We start from the raw sequence: 13,395 nt of genomic DNA, 5'->3' as shown, positions 1-13,395 counted from the left end.
AGCATCTGTGAAGACAAATCAGAGTTAACGTTTTTGGGTCTGGTGACCCTTCCTCAGAACTGATGGTCGCCAGGAAAATGTTGGTTTATATGCAGAAGGTAGGGTTAGCAGAGGGGAGGTAAGGAGTAAACAATAGGTGGGGATAGAGCCCAAAGAGAAGACCGTTGGACAGACGAAGTGGGTGACAATCTGGCTAGGAGAGTGAATAGCTGTTAATGGAGACTTTTAGCAGCTAACAGTAGCTAGCGTGTAATGGCAGACCAGTTTTGTAGGAAACACTCGGAAATATAGTGAGGCATTCAGAGGAGATCTATTTGGTAAATTACTGATTTTACAAGGACTAATTACACTGTAAGTTACTTGGTGTGGGACTTTTCCTTCTGGGAAAGGGGCGTGCTGGGGAATCTGGAGGTTCTGGAATTTCGTTTTTAATTGATGCCGGATCCACTTGCAAAAGTATCTATTCCCTTCACTGCCAGGATAGTGTGTAGTTATAGAAACACTGTAAAATCTCGGTACTTGTAGCTTGGGGAATCATAAAGATGTACAGTCATTGGGATAAGTGTGGGTGACTATCCTCTTCCCCCATATTCCTGTCCTTGACTTAAGTATACATCAGCATTTCTTCTGTGTGCAGCTGAGTTACAATTCTGAAACTCTAGATTTTAGATTGTAGTTGGAATTTTTAAAAAAAAAAAATCCAAAGTATTAAAGCATTATGAAATTAGGCCTTTGTTTTCCCCAAACAATGATAGTAGCACTTGTACTTCCACAATAAGTTTCTTGACTCAAGCCTTTTTTTTAACATTCAATTCTTATGAATTCTATGTATTTTTGTAATGTATGCAACGTGGCAACCATTGTAAACTCCCACAAACAGAAATGAAACACAGGCCCAGGTCACTTGCTTTGTGTAGTTTGAGGGATAAGTTTGCTAAATACACTTGTAGAATTCCCTGTTGTTCTTTTGAATACTGTCGTGGAATTCTGTATATCCCACCTGAGAAGCAAGCAGCGTTGTGATTTAATGTCTTGTCTGAAAAATTACCTCCAACAAATTGGCACTCCTTTAGTTCAGTACTGCAATCTCCATTTACATGCTGGTGTCTGGAGTGGGATTTGAAACCCACAGCTGAGTCTACCGAGAATCCAACTACTGAATCAAGGCTGACAACATGTTGAGATGTCACAATCACTGCACTGTTATGCAGAAGGAGGCCATTTGGCCAATGGTCTGCACCAGCTCCTCAAATGAGCATCACATCTTTGTACCATTCTCTTGCCTCTTTTTTTTTTTTTCTATTTTAAATAACTTTTTGAATGCCTCAATTGAACCTGCCTCCACCACATGGCCAGAATTCCAGACCTCAACCACTTGTGATCACACTTTCTTCTCTTGTGAATAATTTTAATCTATACACTTTGATTTTTGATCCTTGTACAAGTGAGATCAACTGCTCCCTATTCACTCCATCTAGCCCCCTGATTTTGAAAACTACTTAAAGAACTTCTCTTCACTACCTTCTCTGTAACTTGAATCATTCTTGTAATACACCTCTGCACTCCCTTCTGGAAGGTACGCACTGCTTCAGCTGAGATCTAACACATGTCTCGTACAAGTTCATCATCCAATTTCTTTGGTCCTGTACTCTATACCCCTATTAATAAAATGTAAGATGTATAGGAAATCTAAGATGCTTTCTTTACTACTGTCTTCACTGCCAAATGCTACACCTCTCTGCATTGACCTTATCTGCCACGTATTTGCCCACTCCACCAACTTGTCTGTGTCGTTTCAGGTTCTACACTGTCTTCCAAGTGCCCCCATACTGACATACGGGGAACTCCACTACAACCTTTCCTCCAGAGTGAAAAATATCCATTGATCATTACGGTGTTTTATCACTCAGCCAATTTTGCATCCGTGTTACTGCAGTCCCTTTCTTTCTCTGATGTGGAGGTGCTGGTGTTAGACTAGGGTGGTCAAGGTCAGAAGTTACATGACACCAGGTTATAGATAAACAGGTTTATTTGAAAACGCAAGCTTTCAGGCTTCACCTGAAGAAGGGCGTCGTGTGATTTCTGACCTTTTTTATTCTGAGTTAACTTTTCACAAGTCTGTGCAGCACTGTATTGAATGAATGTCTTTTGAAATTCCAGGTAGACCGCATCAACAGTGTTATCTTCTCGACGCTTTCTGGGACCTCTTCCAAAGAAAACTTAAGTTAGAGAAGACAAGATAACAGTGTGGAGCTGGAGGGACACAACGGGCCAGGCAACATCAGAGGAGCGGGAAGGTTGACGTTTTGAAATGGGGGACGGGGAAGGGAGCTCAGAGGCCTGGGAAAGCCGGGAAGGGAGCGCTCAAGAACAAAGGCCTGCTGTGTTCCTCCAGCTCCACACTGTTGTTTCTGACGGCAGCATCGGCAGTTCGTACTGTCTCTTAGCATGACTTTTTCCCTCCTTCTAGCGATCATGTTAACTTCCTAATCAATCCACTTTTTTGTGTGACTAACTTTATCCCAAGTAACTTTGGGGCAGCACGGTGGCACAGTGGTTAGCGCTGCTGCCTGACTGCCAGGGACCCGTGTTCAATTCCACCCTTGGGTGACTGTCTGTGGAGTATGCACGTTCTCCCCGTGTCTGCGTGGGTTTCCTCCCAGGTGCTCCGGTTTCCACCCACAGCCCAAACAAAGGTGTGCAAGCTAGGTGGATTGGCCATGCTAAATTTACCATAGTGTTCAGGGATGTGTAGATTCGGTGGGTTATAGGAGGATGGGTTTGGGTGAGTGCTGTGAGGGTCGGTGTGGACTGGTTGGGCTGAAGGGCCTGTTTCCACACTATAGGGATTCTATGATCTTCTAACTGTTTTGGAAACTTTCCCACCACCGAAGTTAAACTGACTGGTCTGTAATTGCTTAGCTTATCTTTGTTTTTTGAATAAGGGCTGATTTGGTACCAAAAAGGTAATTTTATACATGATGGTGTTTCAATTCTTCACTTTCTTTTTGAGACCTTGCTTTAGTCGAGGGAAGACCTGAAATATTGCAGCCAGTGCCGCTACAATTTCTCAGTATTATCTTTTGGAAGCATCTCATCTCATTCCAGTGTCTTGAACTCTGTCCGACACTAATCAATTTTTGAACCCTTCAAGTGGTAGAGTTTCCTCCTCGTATCACCCATGGGCAGCATCTTCCTTGGCAGAAGACATGAAAAGTATTAACTAAGTCATGTCCCCTAATTCCATGTGTAAATCCTGTTTTTGGTCCCTAATTAACCCTACTCCTCTATCTCTCTTTTCTTTTTTCTTTTTTCTATAGGCATATAAATAGTAAAACTTTGCGATTTCTTTGTTTGCTGCCGTTCTTTTCTTGTAATTCCGTTTTGATTTCTAATAGGCTTTTTCACCTCACCTCTGAATCTTGTTTTCCTTGTGGTTCTCGATTGTATTTTCTATCTGACACTGTTTTAAGCAAACTGCCCTGTTTTTCTTAATTTCTATGTCTTTGTCATCCAGTGGGCTCTGGATTTGTTTTTTTGACTTTTTTGTCCTTTTCTTATTTTGAGGAAATGTACCTTTTAGTGTCTAACGAAACTATCTCATCTTTGGTAGCCCATCACTCAGTTACAATAAACCTTTGATTCCAGTCTACCCAGCCCAGCTCTGACTTGCCCCACTGACTCTCCTCTAATTTAACTTATTTTTTTCTCGATTTGACCATTGCAAGTCTTCACCATCGTAGTAAATATTATGATGATATGATCATTTAACCCTAATATTCCTCCACTAAACTTGATCCATTTGGCTCACCTCATTTCAAGAGCCAAGTCCAACAAATTCTGTTGGACAGGCCACCCTGCAATAGGAAATTCTCCTGAACACAATCTAGGATCACTTGCCGCCTTCTATGCCTTACCAAAATATAGACTAGGATATTGATAATGTAATTAAAGCCCTTCATTATAACTATATAATGTTGGCATCTTTCTGATTTTCCCTGCAGATCAGTTCCTCCATAGCCTTTCCATTTATTGGTAGTCCATCAACTATACGGAGTAATATTTTTTTTAAAAAAGCCTGTTTCTTCATCTTTCTTTCTAGTCAAATAGATTGATTTTTTTCGTTCTTGAAATTGGAGACATCATCTTTCTCCAACATTGCAATATTTTCCTTAATCAATACTTTTATAATAGTTTCCACCCGATTTCCTTTTCAATCTTTTCTGAATACTGTGTACTCGAATATTTAACACCTGTTCCTTGACCCAGGTCTCTGACATCACATCATAACCTCCTTATGGAAATCTGCATATGTCACTATCCAAATTTATTTACAATGCTCTCTGTATTTACATTTATGCATAGTAACCCTAATTTATACTTCATTATTTTTTCTCTCTCTCTCTCCACCTTCACCAACCAATATACTGCACTCTTAGTGCAACCTGTGTCTTGAAGCATTTTGTGCTCCCTGGTATCTTTCTCTCATTCTGTCTTGGTTGGCAAGTTGTTGAAAGACTTCGTGATAGCATTACCAACTCGGTCCCGGGTCTATTCAGGTGTAACTCATTTAGCTTTTATTGATGTTATAAAACTGTAGGTGAGAGGAGCAGAAGTAGATCATTCAGCTCAAGTGCTCTGCCATTCTTTCCCAGAGCCCGTCCCACTGACCTAAGAATCAAAAGCCCCCTAATCATACGTCCAGACATGCACACATCTGTATTATCCTGTTTCTGTTTTCACTTGCATTTGGCGCTAGGTGTAACGTGGAGATTACTACATTTGAGATCCTGCTTGCTATTTTTCTACCTAGCACTCTAAATTCTGATTGCGGGGTCACATTCCCTTTTCCTACCAAAGTCTTTGGTATCAGTAGGGACCATGATCTGTGACTATCCATCCTCCCCAAAAGGATGTTCTGCAGCTGCTACATGACAACCTTGACCCTGGCACCAGGGAGGCAACATGCCATTCTATGGTTACAGATTCCCCTAACTGAATCCCCTATCACTATATTTCTCTTGCTGGGTTGCTTGTAGTGGCTTTGATGGTCTCCCCTGAGGAACCAATACCCACAGCTACTTCCAAAATGGAAAACTGACTTGTGACAGTTGTACCCAGTTGTTTCTCTTGGACTCCCTACAATTGTCCAGGTGCTTAAGCTGTGCATACAGTGGGTTCTGATAATGTGTTTCTTCAGCGCATTGGCCGTAATGCAGTTGAAGGATAGGAGAATGCTGCTTGTAAAGTGCAAACTTTCCCTGCCTGTGTTAGCTATAACACGATTCTGTCCCTATTGCTTTGTGTTATGGTTATTGTGATTTTCTAAAGCACGAGAACTCAACTATTGCGTTGTATCAGAATTGACTGTACTATTAGTGACTGTAGCCTCTGCCCAAGATCCTGTTGCTTATTAACTAGGCTATTATAACTTTAAAGGCTGCTAGTTCTAAAATTGAACTTGAAGATTTTACCAATTGAATTCTTGTGTACCTGGATATACTCACTGTACCTCTGCTTTACTCGAGTGAAGTCTTACTGGTTGTGAAATGTATTGCCAGTAAGTGTTTTATTTTCAATTTAAAAATATAACCTTCACCAAGAATGTTTTACAATATTTTGGTACTAGGATTTTGGTACAGGAACTGAAGGATTTTAACAGAACAAGCATAGACTGGTTTATGGCACTAAAGGAAACCATTGTGCCCATTATGTTGCTGTTTGTGGCAGAATTAGAGTTCATTAATGTCCTGATTTATCATCTCACCGTGAAAGTTAAAGCCACCACGCCCAAGGAAATCTTAAATTTCATAGACGCCACGATTTAAATTGGCATAGCATAACCTACAGCTTTTATCAGAAGACGTTTTTCAATAACTGACACACTTCACAGAAATTCAATTTGCAAGGATTCATTACAGGTAATTTCAATTTCATGTGAAACTTTTTTTGTTGAGTGTAAAAGCCACACAAACTGCATTAACAAGGAGGATCCTGTTTAAATCCTCAAGAAATCAATCCAGTTAGGTAGAGTGGGTCTCATGCCCAAGTACCAATGTGTTACTATTCTGTCTATTTGGGTGAGGTAAGAGGGTGGCTGAAGCCTGCAAAACTTGAACAAAAAATGCATTTGGCACCTTCAGTAGAGAACTAAAATGCAGTGAATATTTTGCACATGGATGGCTGTGGTACAGGCAAAGAATGTTATGTTGTCTAATGTTGGGTAGTGTGAATCCGGCAAGGTGTGGCCTAGCCCTGAAAGGATAGGGGGCTTGCTGCATTTCCAATCTAGTTTATGGTTTGGGGTTGGAGTCAAAATTGCTTGACAAAGTTTGTTTTAACGGTTTGGATTCAAACTGAAGTACAGTTTCTGATGATTAGCACTGTTCTTTTTTTCTCTTTTTTTTTCTTTTTTCTTTTTCTTCCTTCCTTCTGTCCTTCTCTACCCCCTCCCCCTGTCCTTGCCCTCCACCCAGGCTCCTGATAGTCAACAAAGTAAGTTGTAATCATCAACTCTGCTTTCTTCTGCAGGAACAATAGTTGTGTGGCATCTTTATTTGTTTAAAGCCCAAGACACTTCAAGTATCTTATGTTTTAAGATTTTGTTAAAATGCAAATTGGTTCCCTTTGCTTCAGGGATTGTAGTAGAAAGGAATGCAGTCAGAAATGAGTGCAGTGGAATTAATACTTCTGAGTGCTGCAGATAAACTCTGCCTCCTTGTACAGCAAGTGTGATTTTTTTTTTACTGGGACCAGCCATAAGGAATTCAAGAAAGAAAATATTTAGCACTTTGCATGGTGATCTCCTCATTGGGCTGATCAAGCACTAAGTGATTGCCATCCACTTTGTTTTACATATCAACTTGTAGGACACAGTAACTGACAGCAAAATTGGATTGTAGTGGACAGCGGAGAAGGTTACCTCCCAGAGTACAATGGGATCTTGATCAGATGGGCTGAGGAGTAGCAGGTGGAGTTTAATTTAGATAAATGAGATACTGCATTTTGGAAAGGCAAATCAGGGCAGGATTTATACACTTAATGGTAATGCCCTGGGGAGTGTCGCTGAGTGCAGGTTCATAGTTCCTTGAAAGTGGGGTCACAGGTGGACAGGATAGTGAAGGTGGTGTTCAGTATGCTTGCTTTTATTGGTCAGTACATTGGGTAATGGAGTTGGGAGGTTGTGTTGTGGCTGTACAAGTCATTAGTTAGGCCACTATTGGAATATTGCATGCAATTCTTGACTCCCTGCTGTAGAAAGCATGTTGTGAAACTAGAAAAGGTTCAGAAAAGATTTAAAAGGATGTTGCCAGGTTTGGGGGGTTTGAGCTAGAGGAAGAGGCTGAATAGACTGGGGCTATTTTTCCCTGGAGCATTGGAGGCTGAGAGGTGACCTTGGGTTTATAAAATCATGAGTAGCTGAATAGGGTAAATAGACAAGGTATCTTCCGTGGAGTGGGGGAGCCCAAAATCAGAGGGCATAGGTTTAAAATGAGGGGGGAAAAATTTTAAAAGGGACTTCAGGGGCAGCTTTTTCACGCAGAGGGTGATGCATATATGGAAAGAGCTGCCAGAGAAAGTGGTGGAGGCTGGTACAATTACAATATTTAAAAGGCATCTGGATGGGACTAGATTTATTTAGGATATCTGTCGAGATGGAAGAGTTGGACCGAAGGGTCTGTTGCTGTGCTGTATATCTCTAGCTCAATGACAAGAATGCAGATTCCACAGTGCACCATTACAGAGAATGTTAAACTTTTTAATTTTTCCTTCTTTCAGGACACTGCTGTGCTTAGGATGGCTGACTTCGATCTGACTGATGCGCTACATGAAAGTTCTCCCAGTCTTGAACCAGAAGTTAAGAGGGATTTCATTGCTTCTCTGGAGGCAGAGAAATATGATGACGTTGTTGGAGAAAGTGTGACGAAAGAAAGTTATGTTCCACTGCTGGATGATGATGAGACAAAATCGCTTCCTTCAGAGGCTAAAGAGAATGCTATGGTGTGCTTACATGGAGAGGCAGCACCTGAACAAAGTGATGGGGGAAAATTGACAGAATGTGAGTGTGTGCATAGTATGAACTTTAGATCGGGTCAGCAAATGGAAGCCTCACTAATGGGTATGACAACAGGACTTGTGAATCTTGGATATTTGTAAACAGTCTAGTATTTTCTAGTCAACAAGGTGCAGAGCTGGATGAACACAGCAGGCCAAGCAGCATCATAGGAGCAAAAAGGCTGACGTTTTGGGCCTAGACCCTTCTTCAGAAATGGGGGAGGGGAAGGGGGTTCTGAAATAAATAGGGAGAGAGTGGGAGGCGGATAGAAGAGGGATAGAGGAGAAGATAGATGGAGAGGAAACAAACAGGTCGAAGAGGCGGGGATGGAGCCAGTAAAGGTGAGTGTAGGCGGGGAGTTAGGGAGGGGATAGGTCAGTCCAGGGAGGACGGACAGGTCAAGGGGGCGGCATGAGGTTAGTAGGTAGGAGGTGGGAGGAAGAACAGGTTAGGGAGTCTAGCATTTTGTTTTCTACTTAAACATTCCTCCGCATCTATCCAGTACAACTTAATGAGGAATTGGAATGAGAAATGACCGTTGCTCTACAAATATTTGGTTACTCGTTTGGTCATTCGGATTCCTGCAACTAATTTCATGTTGAGTAATTGCAGCTATTGGAGATCAGTTTTGCAACAGGAAATAGCTAATTCAACCTTGTAACATTTTCAACCACTTTGACCTTTCACAGTTAGATCGCAGCTAATTTGTATTTCAACTCTCTATTCTGACTTAGTTTCATATTCCTCAGTGCCCTTGCCTAATAAATCTGTTGTGAAATTTGAATTGTCCCTGCATCCACAGTCTTTTGGAAGCATGTGTTCTAAAATTTGCTGTTGTCTGTGTTCCCTGATTTTATTCCCAAATGGTTTAAATCCTCTTCAATTAAAATGCAATTAGCTGCCGACTGCTGTGAAGATAGTACTGTGACTGTATATGTATATTTTCCCATTCTGAAGGGTCACTGGACTTGAAACTTTAACTCTGCTTTAATTCCACAGATGCTGCCAAACTTGCCAAGTTTCTCCAGCAATTTGTTTTTGTATAGCTTTTCTTATTTGTGTATGTTTGCCTATAATCTGCTAGGACATGGGTATCTGTAACTGTTACTTCAATGGGGTCTTGAATTATTTTTTTTTTTTTTATTTGTATCCTTCAATAAAGGGCATAAACTTGTTTTCTTTCCTCCTGCCCTTTCCTTTACATCTTTATTTCTTGTTCGGCTAAGGTACATGATTGTGGCATCCCTTTGAGCAGCTTATCCTGATTACAATAAACTTTTCAGCCTCAACTGTAACTGAAGATGTGATCAGCATTTTGTGAGAACACCAACCATCCAATGCTGTCACCATCCAGACATATTGGATATGTTTAGCCATTTCATCACTGTTAGTAGGTTTGGAATACCAGGACTTTTACTGAATGATGTCACCTTCAATGGGGTTAATTACTGTAAGCAGGAAGCTGAGTTAACTTTTGAAGCATCAGTGGCTCTCTAAGCAGATAGGTATAATGAGTAGTTGGAAATTTCTTACAGAAGGTGTAAAAGTGATGCTGCTTTTTTTCTACTTTTTTGAGACTGGCTGTAGAAATCATGCATCTCTTTCCAGAAATAGAGGGTAGCAGTAAGAATTTTGAAGAACTAGAGAGCTGAATGAGTTTACTGCATTCCAAACAAAAATTGTTACATACCAGAAAAGAAGGCAAGTGCTACACCTGCCCCCATACCTCCTCCCTCACCCCCATCCCAGGCCCCAAGAAGACTTTCCACATCAAGCAGATGTTCACCTGCACATCTGCCAATGTGGTATACTGCATCCGCTGTACCCGGTGTGGCTTCCTCTACATCGGGGAAACCAAGCGGAGGCTCGGGGACCGCTTTGCAGAACACCTACGCTCGGTTTGCAACAAACAACTGCACCTCCCAGTCGCGAACCATTTCAACTCCCCCTCCCATTCCTCAGATGACATGTCCATCCTGGGCCTCCTGCAGTGCCACAACGATGCCACCCGAAGGTTGCGGGAACAGCAACTCGTATTCCGCTTGGGAACACTGCAGCCCGATGGTATCAATGTGGATTTCACAAGTTTCAAAATCTCCCTCCCCCTACCGCATCCCAAAACCAGTCCAGCTCGTCCCTGCCTCCCTAACCTGTTCTTCCTCCCACCTATCCCCCCCTCCCACCTCAAGCCGCACCTCCATCTCCTACCGACCAACCTCATCCCGCCCCCTTGACCTGTCCGTCCTCCCTGGACTGACCTATCCCCTTCCTAACTCCCTACCTACACTCACCTTTTACTGGGTCCATCCCCGCCTCTTCGACCTGTTTGTTTCCTCTCCACCTATCCTCTCCTCTATCCCTCTTCTATCCGCCTCCCACTCTTTCCCTATTTATTTCGGAACCCCCTTCCCCTCCCCCTTTTCTGAAGAAGGGTCTAGGCCCGAAACGTCAGCCTCTCTGCTCCTGTGATGCTGCTTGGCCTGCTGTGTTCGTCCAGCCCTGCACCTTGTCTCGGATTCTCCAGCATCTGCAGTTCCTACTATCTCTAAGTGAATTAGTGTATTTTTTTCTCTTATCTGAGGTTGGGAATTTTCATCCAGGGTAAATACAGTACTAATTAAAATATTGTGATTACAAGCAGAGCAAGAATAAAGACATTAATTAAAACTCCATAAAGATGACAAGGCAGGTGATGTATTCCAGCTGTAGTTGGTAGATTCTAAAGAATGCCAATGTGATCTACTGCAACATTTGCAGTAAGTGTTTGGACTTCAGGAACTGTGATTAACAGTACATACGTGGGTGGCCAAACTTCAAACACTGCTGCATTTTAGCGAAATTTGCCAGGTCACTTCAGTCCAAAAGGCAATCATTCCCCTTCGGGCAATATCTTCTGATTTTTGTCTGTGATCAGGGACAGTAGGTGTACTTGTGAATGAGGCAGGTACAGATATTGAGATGGTAGAAGTGGAGGAGGCTCAGCCATTTCAAACAGGTTCCAGGTTCTTGAGCGAGAAGTAGGAGGTGATGAACTATTTTATCTTGGCATCAGGGTGCAGGGATCTGTTCATGTGGGAGAAGTGAATAGAAACTAGAGATATACTAGCACTGGAGGGGGTGCAGAGGAGATTCACTCTGTTGATTCCAGAGTTGAGAGGGTTGGATTATGAGGAGAGACTGAATAGACTGGGATTATACTCATTGGAATTCAGAAGAACGAGGGGAGATCTTATAGAAACATACAAGATTATGAAGGGAATAGATAAGGTGGAGGCAGGGAGGTTGTTTCCGCTAGCAGGTGAAACTAGGATTAGAGGGCATTGCCTCAAAATAAAGGGAAGTCGATGTAGGACTGAGGTCAGGAGGAACTCCTTCACCCAAAGGGTTGTGAATCTGGAATTCCCTGCCCAGTGAAGCGGTTGAAGCTACCTTGCTGAATGTTTTTAAGGCAAGGCTAGATTAAATTTTTGAACAGTAAAGGAATTAAGGGTTATGGTGATTGGGTGGGTAAGTGGAGCAGAGTCTCAAAAAGATCAGCCATGATCTTATTAAATAGTGGGGCAGGCTCGAGGGGCCAGATGGCCTACTCCTGCTCCTAGTTTTTATGTTCTTATGTAAACTGTAGGTGATTATGTAGTCAGGTGCAGATCAGTGCAGCTGAGAGTTTGAGTCCTGAAGGCAGTACTGCCTGCCTGGCTTCAGACATCTCTAAATTGGAGAGGACCTTGCCATGGGAGGGGAAGGATCCTGTGGTCTTGGTCCACATGGGTATCAATGACCTAGAATGGGATAAAGAAAGATGTTCTGTTTGGAGAGCTTGAGCAGCTAAGGGCTAAATATATAAAGCAGAAAAAAATCTTCGGATAATTACTGGAGCAATGAATAAATTCACATTGCGTTGAATGTGTGGCAAAAGATTGGCATGAGCGAAATGGATTTGATTTATGGAATGTCAACATCAGTACCGAGAGAAACCAAGATCTGAACCACTAGCCTTCATCTGAACATCTAAGTGGTCCCAGCATACTGTTGAGTCATTAGGCAACCTTGTCATCATCCCCCAAACAATTGTATATTTGGAAAACCGTAAATTCAGTTAGGCCTTAGATGATCTCTCACTTAAGGTTGATGTTGTGTACGCCTATACTTGTGTTTTGCACAGGTAACTGAATATGATAAATAGCCTCACCTAGCACAGGAGCAATACACTGTATAATATGAGGAATAGTTATAGTTTCACAACTTCAGTTGCCCTACTGTTTGTCTGTATATCACTACATCTTGCAGTAGTGTGCAGCACGGTGGCTCATTGGTTAGCACTGCTGCCTCACAGCGCCAGGGATCCAGGTTCGATTCTGCCCTCTGGTGACTGTCTGCATGAAGTTTGTATGTTCTCCGTGTCTGTGTGGGTTTCCTCAGTGCTCAGGTTTCCTCCCACAATCCAAAGATGTGCTGGCTAGGTGGATTGGCCGTGTTAAATTGCCCATAGTTTTTGGGGATGTGTAGATATAGGGTTATAGGGGGATGAGTTTGGGTGGAATGCTCTGGGTTGGTGTGGACTTGTTGGGCCAAGGGGCCTGTTTCCACAATGTAGAGGTTCTATCTATCATCTTCCCCACCCCCCGACTTGATCAATTTAGGCTCATGTTTCCACACAGCCTGCTGGGCAGTTTGAGGATCAAACACTTTTTTTGACTATTTTTGCTGAGGTAAATGCACGAGTCAAAGCTCTGCATTGTTCTAAATCCAAGGATTTTTGGACAGAAGGTTTTTGGAATAGATATCAGCAAGGAGAATTTTGCTTTGTACTGAAGTATGCTTGGGATTGATGAATAAATAAGACTTTGTGGCCAGGATTGGTAGAGACCTGGGGAAGGTTTTGGAGGAGCTGAACTATATGAAGGAGAAAAGAAATGCCAGAAGAGCATTTCCATTTTTAGGCATGAATGAGGGTTTTAACACCTTGATTGTCAGAAACCAGGATGGAGATGAGACAGAATTGGAAGTTCAGCTTATGGTCTATGTTCTGACTGAACACTAACTCAACTTGGGATATTTTCCCAAGGAGACAATTGAGTCAATGATGGATTTTGAAAAAGATGTTCTGGTCGTCTTACTGTTTAAGTAGGGGAAGCTTTAAACTGAATCAAGAAAACATGTGCTGTGGGAAAAGCTTTCAATGATGCATTTCTCCCATTTTTTATATTAATGTTTACCTTTTCTGCACAAGTCCAGCAGCCTGGTACAAGGGAATGTACGTTAGTATTTCTGTTAAGGAGAGAAGAAAGTGCAACTGACTTGAGACAACAAGGTGCAGGGCTGGATGAACACAGCAGGCC

At 42.3% G+C, this 13,395-nt stretch overlaps 2 protein-coding genes across 2 annotated transcripts in view; both read left to right on the top strand.

The window, feature by feature from the left end:
* Positions 1-7,796, top strand: part of LOC125482976 (ATP-dependent RNA helicase DHX30-like) — a 55,400-nt gene extending 47,604 nt beyond the window's left edge. Inside the window, exon 7 of the mRNA XM_048596162.1 lies at positions 7,780-7,796. Coding sequence (XP_048452119.1) covers positions 7,780-7,796 — 17 coding nt within the window. The remainder of the gene's footprint in view (positions 1-7,779) is intronic.
* The window catches only part of LOC109915032 (microtubule-associated protein 4-like), a 123,167-nt gene that overhangs the window by 66,712 nt on the left and 43,060 nt on the right, over positions 1-13,395 (top strand). Inside the window, exon 2 of the mRNA XM_048596161.1 lies at positions 7,780-8,059. Within this exon, the coding sequence (XP_048452118.1) occupies positions 7,798-8,059 (262 nt within the window). The 5' untranslated portion in view covers positions 7,780-7,797. The remainder of the gene's footprint in view (positions 1-7,779; positions 8,060-13,395) is intronic.

The sequence above is a fragment of the Rhincodon typus genome, chromosome 4 (assembly GCF_021869965.1).
Source record: "Rhincodon typus isolate 14 chromosome 4, sRhiTyp1.1, whole genome shotgun sequence".
NCBI classification, from domain to species: Eukaryota; Metazoa; Chordata; class Chondrichthyes; order Orectolobiformes; family Rhincodontidae; genus Rhincodon; species Rhincodon typus.
Note: the sequence above shows the minus strand (reverse complement) of the source record. Positions and strands in the feature narration are given on the sequence as shown.